Source organism: Cucurbita pepo, unplaced genomic scaffold (assembly GCF_002806865.2).
Source record: "Cucurbita pepo subsp. pepo cultivar mu-cu-16 unplaced genomic scaffold, ASM280686v2 Cp4.1_scaffold000857, whole genome shotgun sequence".
Taxonomy (NCBI): Eukaryota; Viridiplantae; Streptophyta; class Magnoliopsida; order Cucurbitales; family Cucurbitaceae; genus Cucurbita; species Cucurbita pepo.
The window spans coordinates 1-10,574 of record NW_019647066.1 but is presented as its reverse complement, the minus strand read 5'-3'; the positions used below and the strand labels follow the sequence as shown (position 1 = coordinate 10,574).

Below are 10,574 nucleotides of genomic sequence, written 5' to 3'. Positions count from 1 at the left end.
CCTCGATACCTTAGAAACTCAATCCTTCCAACTTCATACAACGAGTATTTGGCATCGATTTCTTCATGAAACTCAAAGATCATGTTGCAAGAAAGAGCTCGAAGGGAATGAACTTTTAATTCATGTGGAGGAAGCATTGGGAACCATTTTAATTTTTATTAAGAATTAAAACAAAACAATAAATAGGAGAGCAAAATCTCTACCTTTGTAGGAACCTAACTTGCAAAATTTCTTGAAATATTCCAACCATGCAAAAGTTCTTCATATCCCACAAGTTCTTCCTTACTCTGACTCGAACACAAGATCAGAACTTGTGGGAGCCTCTTGAAAGAAAATCCCAAAGGGATTGGAGGAGAAGAGTTTCGAGAATTATCTGAATATGTGTTTTATTCTCCAGAAAAAGTGGAAGAGATTCGTATATCTTTGGCTCATTGTATATATATTTTAGGAAAATTTGGGTATTTTAGAAATAAAAATAATTAGATAGGTTAGGAAAATAATTGAGTTATCTTAAGAATGAAAATTCATAACTATTTTAGTAAAAGGATTTAGATATTATAGAAATAAATAATTAGCTATTTAGGAATAATTTGTCTAGTATCTACGATAAATACCCTCCAGCCCACCAAGGTTTTCATTCCAAGAAATCTAATTACAACAAAGTATTAGCCAGCCTATCAAGGTTTTAATCCCAATAAATCTCAAGCACACCAAGAGGAGTAGTTTCTATAAAGTATTTTGTAATCTCTCCTCAATTGGTGTAATAAAGAGTGCAAGTATTTTCCACAAACAGTTTTATAAAAAAGTCTAGTATCAGAACAAGATTGGTGTAGGTTGTCTGATCTCTTGAAATTCTTAGTATATTCTGTGGTTGTAATCTGTGACTCTACAAGTTTTGTGCCGAAAAAGCTTGTTTGGTATTACTGAGGTATAACCAATACGATGGGTGATTTCCAAATCATTGGAGGAATTAAGAAACCTAATAACAACTACAACACGTGGGTAACATGCATGATGTCCTATTTACAAAGACAAGACCTTTGAGAGGTCACTAGTGGGAGTGAAACTACGCTGCCAAAGGAGGTGGCGCATTGCACAAATGGAGAATCAAAGCAGACAAAGCAATATTTTCCTTGAAGACCACGATCGAAGAAGAGATGTTAGAGCATATTTGGGATGACAATACACCAAAAGAAGCATGGGACACGTTCATAATGTTGTTCTCAAAGAAGAACAATACAAGGTTACAACTTCTAGAGTACGAGCTGTTGTCAATTTCACAACGTGACATGACGATTGCTCAGCACTTCCACAAAGTCAAGTCAATCTGCTGGAAAATCAGTGAACTAGACCAAAAGTCCGTCATTGGAGAAGCTTGAATGAAGAAAATCACTATCCACAGATTGCGACCAAGATATAGAAGTTTCGTAATTGTTGTACAAGAATAGCCCACTTAACCATCACTTGTAGAGTTTGAAAATTTGCTAGTCAGCTAAGAAGCCATAGCTAAGCAAATGGGAGGCCTCTCATCGAAGAGTGAAGAAGAAGCGTTCTACACAAGTAAAAGTCAGAGCAACATTAAGCCACACGAATACCAAAATTGTGACAAAGAAATAAGTTATCAAGGAACTGCACAACCTTGGAGAGCTCAAAAGAACGACAACAAGAGTTTTCAAGGAAAGAGATTTGAAGGTATTTACTATAATTGCAGGAAGAGGGTCACATGTCGGGATTGTTGGTCCAAGAAAAATTCTATTGAAAGCAATGTGGAAATCTCTAAAAAGGAGGATGAATGGGATGCAGAGGCAATATGTGCCATAGAAAAAAACGAGCTAGCACTCATGGTGATGATGAGAGAGCATATCCATTACAATGATGACTGAATCATTGATTCAGGATACTCAAACCACATGATTGACGATCAGAGTGGTGCAATGGGAGAAGGGTGGCCCTTAGAGAAGAAGTATTACCAGACTTGGACAACATTAAAGAAATTCTCCCACAGAAGACGGGGGAGCAAACTTTACACATGTGCTAAGTGCTGATGTGTCTGGAGATCCAAGTGACACTAACGTTGGAGAGAAAGAAGTGACTTAATCAAGTGAACTCGGTGAAAAGGAAAAGGCACCTCAACAACTTAGACAACTAGAAAGAATCCAAAAGCCAAATCCAAAGTATGTCAATACAACTATTATAGAAGACGAAGTTGAAAAGCCAAAAACATATAAAGAAGTATCACAAAATACGGCTTGACAGCAGACAATGGAGGAAGAAATTATAGCCTTGGAGCAAAACCAAACTTTGGAACTAGTGTCAAGACCGAGAGATATCAAACGCATCTCTTGCAAGTGAGTTTACAAAATAATGTGTCTTGGATAGATCAATGGAGAGATACAAGGCTCGGACTATAGCTTCAAGGTTCTCTCAACAATATGGACTAGACTATGATTAAACATTTAGACCAGTAGTGAAGATCACTGTCGTACAGGTTCCTCTAATATTTGTGGCAAATAAAATTGAAAATTATGGCAGATGGATATGAAGAATGTTTTCTTGCATGGAGAGTTGGATCGGGAGATCTACATGAACCAACCAAATGAATTTGAAAATGGAGTTGAAGACATTTGGATGCAGCTCGACAGATCTTGCGATATGTCAAAAGTACAATCGATTATGGTCTTTTGTACAAAAGAAGTGAAGACTACAAGCTAGCTGGATACTGTGATGTTGACTATGTAGGAGAACACGATACCCGAAGATCAATCACTAGGTATGTGTTCAAGCTCGATTCGAGAACAATTTCTTAGTGTAGCAAAAGACAACCAACAGTATCATTGTCAACTACAGAAGCAGAGTACAAAGCAACGACTGAAGCAGCTCAAGAAAGTACATGACTAAAACTCTTAATGAAGATTTGTATCAGAAAATTAACTATCCAATACCATTTCATTGCAACAAACCAATCTGCAATTCGTCTAGTAGAAAAATCGATGTTTCATGCTAGAACAAAGCATGTGGAGGTGCACTACCATTTCATTAGAGAAAAAGTCCTAAAGGAAGAAATCGAGATGCAATAGATCAAGCAAAATGATCAAGCGGCAGACTTGTTTACAAAAGGGCTAAATACTGATAAGCATGAGAGTTTTCGACATGGTACAACGAATGAGAACTTCTACAGAAGGGGAGTGTTAAAATATAACCACTAGCTTAATAGGGTCAAACCCAATAACTACATGAGCCCGTTGTATACATATTTTAGGAAAATGATTTAGATATTTATACCTATATATTTTAGAAAAATTATTAAGGTATCTTAGAAATAAAGATACTTAACTTTTTTTATAAAAAGATACAGACATTTCTGGAATAAATTATTAGATGTTTCATGAATAAATTGTCTAGTCTCTACTATCAATACCCCTCCACCCTACAAAAGTTTTCATTCCAAGAAATCTAAATCACAATAAAGCAGTAGCCACCTACCAAGATTTTAATCACTAATAGTTTCTACAAAATGTCTTACAAAGAGTATGACCACGTAAACCTAAGGTATAGCCTAAAAAAGCTTGTAGCTTAGAAATGAACTCCCAAGTATGAACAAGACACCGAACAAATGAATAAATGGACCTATGACATGATACTTAAGAACAAATTAAGAACTAAAAGTAAGCACTTATTCACATTTTTATACCTATTCATGCTACTTTAATTCTTTTCAAATAAGGATTACATAGAGCAATCAAGGCGAGGGTGTGCACAAAATACGAGGCTAGGGGTCAGACTAGATCGGTGTCTTTGTGTTTCTCAAATTTTACACTTTTCACTAACTCAATCTTGTATTTTGCCTTTGTCATTCCCCATGGTAAGTTGGGTCATACTTTTTTCCTCAAGTGATATTGACTACGGTTTTATTGGAATTTCTTTTATCAAATATTTGAGTCAATAATATCTATGGCTTGAGCCCAAACACCCAAACTATCTACCTTCATATCAAATCAAATAAAAAAAGATGAGAAAGAGAGAAAAAGGGGGGAATGATTAAGCTCATCATCAATGGTGATGGAGCTGTAGCTTCCCGCTAAGGCAAAGGTAACCATTGTCTCCTTCAAACCTATCTTCAAAAGTAAGGAATAAGTGTTGTATGCAAAATCCATGTGAATGAATGGATGAAGCAACCACTTATTAGTTTGTTTAGTCACTTATTATATTCACCTAAACCCCACCTTTGCTTGCTGCCCCTACTCTCTTCCTTCTTATAAAACTCCCTCTAAATCATCCATTTTTCATCAACAAAATGGATGATTCCTCACATTTTGAACTTAAGATCAGCCCTACCAGAGAGGATGATCCTTCCTCAACCTTTGAGCTTCACTTGCTCAAGACCACTTCCACTCATTCTTTCTTCTCTGATGAAACCAATTCCATGTTCCTTCTCACTGCCAAACTCCCAGGTCCGTCCATCCATCCATCCATCCATCCATCCATTGTTTCTCTTTCTCTCTCTCTCTCTCTCTCATTTCTCTCGTTTCTCTCGTTTTCCTGTTGCAGGTTTTGCAAGAGACGACATTGTGATAACTATCAATGGAAGCGGTACTCGGATCGAGATTAGTTGGGGACAACCTGTTCAGAAAATGGAGATTACGAGATGGACGTACAAGAAAGAAACAGAGACAAGGAGGTTCAAGAAGATCTTTCGAATTCCAGATGGTGTGATTTTGGATGAAATCAAGGCCACTTATAATGATGAAAAGTCCATTTTGAAGATTTTGATGCCCAAATTGGAGGAGGGGATCCTTGGAGTAGGAATTCAAGAAGTGAAGGAACAGGAAGCTGGCAAAGCCACATTTGAATCTCAGGATTCTGAAGCTGAGGCGATTCCACATACACCTACAGACCTTGAGACTCCGGAAACGGGCAAAGAGACCAAATTAATTGAAGATACTCATGGAAATGGAGAATTTGGAGGAGAAAATGCCAAGCAGGAAGCATTTTCCAAGATAGAATATGCAGCAGAAACAACCCCAGAAGAGATCGAGAAGCTGAAGGGCAATGAGATGGAAGATACTGATGGAGGTTCCAATGACTACTCTGAAAGTGAACAACTAGAAACAGGAGCAACAAAAGCTACAGAGTATGAGGGCACAAAAGAAAATATGAATGGACAAATAAAGGTCCCTAAAGTTACAAGTATGGAAGGAATAGAAGTAGCGGAAGGAACATCACAAGAAACAGCCAATCATCAAAAAGAAAAAGAAGGCAATGCTAAAGAACATAATGGTGATATGGCAACCATGATAAAAAAGAAACCAGATGTCAAAACACAATCACAAGCTTCAATCGATCAAGAGCAGGAAAATTTTAAGCGAAATCGACATACTCGAGCGGAGCTGGGGAAGCCGGAAACATATAGAAACACTCGGGAATTGAAAGAACCTGAAGATATAGAAATTCCATATTTGCAAAGCCCTGCACACGAGCATGAAGAAAAAGAAGTTGATCAAAAAGGAAAAAGTTCCCAAACAAAAGATGAAACTAAAGAAGCAAGAGAAGAATGCAATTCACCACAGAAGGTGACACATCAAGATTCGAGCAAGGAGGCAAAGCAAGAGAAAAAACAGTTTAAAATGCGTATTCCAATCATCGTTGCAGGGTCAGCTCTTGTCGCATCCCTTGTAATTGTTGTGTTTAGCTTGGTAAAAAGTAAAAAACGAGAGAAAAATATGAGAGGTTAAAAATGCTGAAGAAATAAAAGCTTTTCGCAAGACACCCAAAATGTAAATTCGATCATAATAATAATATAAAGGGCCAGTTGCTGATAATAGCACCACTTGGAACTTCCGAACGGTTGGTAAGCTCTACAGGATTGCGTCACAAACGGCCTGTACAATAGCAACTGCATTAATTATACATTTATAAAGAGATGAATGAGTTGGCAAAGAAAAGACAATGAAGAACTTTTGGCAATAAAAGCCTGCACCTAACGACAGCTAACCAATTATAATTCGAGGGACACATATATAAGGTTCTAGTTTTGCCCATGCTGTTAGCATATTTCGAAGCTCTAATTGAGAACATTTAATCTTTAAAGCACTAACTTTATGTTAACGTGCACAGAGCATTCATTTCTTGCAGAAACAATAATTCAAAACTTCAAATTCTGTAAATTTCGAAAATTTGAATAACAAAAGACTATTGGCTAAAGATATCAGATGAGAAATTACAAGGAGCTTGACCACATTTTTCTAAGTCAATAACATGGAGCTTGACCAAAAAATAAATATTAGACTAATTCAATGCAGTCATTGCTAGTCACAAGTTGGTGAATGAATTTCAAACCCTTCTGGATGACCTTATAACGCTTGGAATGCATGAACAGCGTGGACTTCATAAGAAGCATTGTCAAAATATTAAGCATCAAGGGTAAAAGCAGGTAGGTAGAACTAACCGGATGAAGAAAACAGAACCAACTTAGAAGTATGCCTATTGGTCAAGCAAGTAATATCTTCACAGAAACAAAGGGGGGAGACAATTTATAGAAAATTTACCATCGGAAAATTCCATTCATTGGTCGTAAAGAATAAAGAATTTTCGAGCAGCAAGGCATCAGATTCGACTTATGCTCAGGCGCTCTCTTCTTCTGGCACATAAATATTCTTCTAGTTTTCACATGGCATGGATCCGGCGACTGAAGTATATCTCATATTCCCCTTTATCCTTCCTCACACAACCATGAGTCAATGCCACATACTTCCTCATTCCAAGAATTAAATAACTGAAAGTTAAACGATCGATGCTTTTTTAAAGAATTGTAATGCGAGGGAGACGAGGGAGAGAGACACGGTGTGTGTGTGCACGCGTGTGTGTCCTCCCGAATGTCAGTTTCGCAGAAGCAGGGTACTCCAGCATACAATTTTGAGCAAATTCCCTGCAAAATGGAAGAATGAGAAAAAGTTTTGCATCAAATGCAATCCACAAGTCAAAAGAACTGGCGAAACAAGTGGAACTCATTATATATACAGAGAGCACTTAAAGATCATATCCAACCATTGGCCGTTAGGAAGCCATCTCGTTATTCTTAATCAATCAAACAACCATTGCAGCGGACGTCAAATCCAATGAGAATAACGCAGAATTTCATCAAAAGATATGCCTACCTCAACACAAATTGTTTGTATTTACCATGTAATAAATATCACAAAGAACACCTACATCAACGAAGATGTAACATAGACAGAATAGGATTGTACAAGCTCCAACCCCCCAACCCACCAAAATGGAAAGAGAAAAAAGTAAGCATTGAGGAATGTGAGAGTCACATTCCGTATCTAATTTCCTTGCACAATATACACTGAACAATACAAACAAAAGCCTCTTACCCTTTTGTTTATTATACTCGTCCGTTGTCCATAACATTACACAATGCTGGAAGCCAACTTTGAAGATGTTCTGTAATCTGCAATAATCTGAGCATCTTTATTCAGGGTTATTTCCTCGTCCTAAACAATCAAGCCCCTCCGTTCTTGAGCGAACAATTCGATGGAACATCTCTCTAATCTGCCGTTCCAGAGGATCCAAGCCAATCTTCAATGCTTCACAAATCTGAGATAGCTCCTGCACCCTTTCCCTCACCTCTTCTTCCCTATCATTCGTCAACGGGAAGTGACCTGTATCCGCCAATTCATTCATAATATGCGCAAATTTATCGATCTGATGAATCTCCTTCAACAGCCCACAAGCATTTCTTCTTTCCCGCTTTCTCGATTCTTCCAAAATCCGATCGTGAAGAGAAATCATTGGAGCCGCCCATGCGAATTGCCGGGGCAGCGAAAAATGTGGTAAGCCGCGGTCCTGACAGGGAATCGCCGCCACCAGAGTCCACATTACAAAGAGCAATATCATGTTCATCGTAAAAACAGGGATCGCAAGGCTACGCACAGGCTCATTCGCCCTCGGAGCAACCAAATTGCTCCCAATTGCCTGAAGCTGCCTAGCTGCCGACCAGGAACGCGAAACACTCCATGAAAGCGAACGGAAATGTCCTAAAGACCTGCGGTCTCTGGTACCATTGTTGCGTCCAAAAGAACGGTTTCTCTGAGAAATGGCCGTGGAATTGGCATCGTTTTCATCGAGCATTGCAATCGCCAAATCTATCAGAGCCTTCTTCGCTCGGCGAAATTGGCCCTCACCAAGATTCTTCTTGTGACTACAATTATCCAAAGCACTAAGTACAATCTCCAACGATTTATGCCACTGCCTCAGCTGCTCAATCCCATCTCTAATCGCATTACAAACATCAAGCGCCTTCACGCTCCTCTCCAAGTAATCCGAAACCAGCCTATCCATGGGCGGTCTACAAATTTCCGCCTTATGCTCAAACAAAATGACCTTGAACTCCTCCTGGCAGCAAATGAAAGCATCCAAAAGCTTCCTAATCCACGAGAGAGACAAAATCTCATCGGCAGAAGCCGACGACAAGTCCTGGAACCGTTGAGTGACCTGCTTCTGGAATGAATCGAGGTCGGAATCCATGGAAACGCCGTCGTGGGAGCCGTTCTCTATGGAATGAACTTGATCACGCCGGATACTGAAGATGGAACGGCCAATGTTGGCTAACGGCGACGAAGAACCCTGAAAATCAGAGGCAGGCATTCTTACATGAACAAAAGGAGCTGAAAATTGGATCGAAACTAGGAAATTGAAAACAAGAAGTGAATCGGAATTTGAAAAAATCGAATTGGGAGTATCGAAAGATGGGAAGTAGAGAGAGAAACATAGAGAGGGAGAGAGAAAATGGGAGTTGAACGATGAGAACCCTAACGGGAGCAGAGGATTTTAATGGCAGAAAAACGGACCGCGTATTTACGGTTGTTGAAATTTGGAGAGGGGAAATGTCCAAAAAGTCCACAAAAATAAAACGCCAAACATAATATTTAAATATTTTTGTTTCGTTGATTAATTAAATATTTTTTCTTATTAATATTTTACAAGGAAATTAAAATATAGAATATTAATGGAAGCATTAAAAATAAATTTATCAAATTTCATTAAGCCATCAAAATAGTGAAATATATTTAAAGTATAATATAAATAAAATTTTAAATTAAGAAAAAAAATAATAAGCGATTAAGATGGAACATTAAACAATTAGCATCGGAAATAAATTGGTGTATTTTCAATAAATATTTATAATTGTATTATTATTATTATTATTATTATTATTATTATTATTATTATTATTTTATTACAATTTATAAAGGCAGTTTGAATTTTAATGGCTCCGTGGGTGAAGTTTTACGCGCTGAAGACGCGGACCAAACACGCCTTCAAATCCAACGGCTCATATTTGAAACTGATCTCGACGATTCTCATCCTCTGCCGTCCATTATCATTCTTTTTTGGACTAATTTATTTAAAAATTAAATTATTTTTAAAAAATTGAACTGCTACTTGTATTGAAAACTGAAGTTAATATTTTAAATAAATAATTAAAATATTTTTTAAGTGTTAAAATTAAACCATAAATATTTATAAAAATCATAATATTTATGATTAATTGTAAATTAAAAATTGATTATTTTTTGTCTTAAAACTTAATTATTAAATTGTTGTTATTAGATCCTTAAAAGATTGTAGTTAAATAATATTTGTTTAATCAGTATTATTAAATTCAGGATATTTGATGAACATTGAAATTATTTCTTTTTATAAAAAGTCGTATAATTATTGTCTCTCTATATATGTATTTATTTAATTATTTAATTATTTAAATATTAATGAATTAGACCATTCAATTGGTTTGATTTTAAATATTTCACGTGCGTATTTATTTTTCAATTTTTTAAATTAATGTTTGAATTCTTTTATTTTATTACTCTTGACTTTCAAACCGGTATTTAAGTATTTTAAAAATAATTGTTTTTAAGAAAAGAATAATTGAAAAAAGAGAATTCTCAGAAGAAATTAGGTATCTTTAGCTGAGTTAAGCTCATTGACATATTCTAACCCGCGTGGATCCTCATAGGTTGAGTTGGACTTCGAGGGGAAGTTTCAAGCTAGCATCAAGTATATATTAGTAACGTCGGCTTAAGTGAACTAGGTAAATGACTTCCTGCTAGTTTGGTTGGACGAATTGTGTGATGTACGATGATATGTGTCTTATGACCCCTACATATGTCATGATTATGAGTGTTAGCGTATGCGATGTGATATTATGTTATAGGTATGATATGCTTATGTCATGTTGTGAAACTATTTAACTTGATGCCTATGAGACATGAGAAAGTCATATATGTTAAGTATGCAAGCTATGACAAGTTTTACAAATGCATGTCTCATAGACTCATTATGTCATGAGTGAATTGAAGTATGAATTACATCATAAGCTAACGTCATGATTTTAAGCTATGTGGATCTCATACATTTATGTATGTTTGTGCATCGAGATACTTCCTCGTTATGCTTGGTACGGACGTGCATCTTATGATATTTATGTAGGTTCTTTCTGTAACAACCGGAAAAATAAAATAAAATAGTAATAATAATAATAATAATAATAATAATAATAATAATAATAA

General features: G+C 36.5%; 2 protein-coding genes across 2 annotated transcripts; one reads left to right on the top strand and one right to left on the bottom strand.

Annotated features, from left to right (window-relative positions):
- The first annotated feature begins 2,379 nt into the window (after positions 1–2,379).
- LOC111785942 (neurofilament medium polypeptide-like) lies at positions 2,380–5,747 on the top strand. The gene is made up of 2 exons (XM_023666319.1): positions 2,380–4,451; positions 4,549–5,747. The coding sequence occupies exons 1-2, from the start codon at positions 4,295–4,297 to the stop codon at positions 5,730–5,732; spliced, it is 1,341 nt and encodes a 446-aa protein (XP_023522087.1). The 5' UTR covers positions 2,380–4,294; the 3' UTR covers positions 5,733–5,747.
- Positions 5,609–8,842, bottom strand: LOC111785943. The gene is made up of 3 exons (XM_023666320.1): positions 7,377–8,842; positions 6,546–6,925; positions 5,609–5,879 (listed from the first exon to the last, which is right to left on the bottom strand). The coding sequence occupies exon 1, from the start codon at positions 8,647–8,649 to the stop codon at positions 7,474–7,476; it is 1,176 nt and encodes a 391-aa protein (XP_023522088.1). The 5' UTR covers positions 8,650–8,842; the 3' UTR covers positions 5,609–5,879; positions 6,546–6,925; positions 7,377–7,473.
- Positions 8,843–10,574: the final 1,732 nt, after the last annotated feature.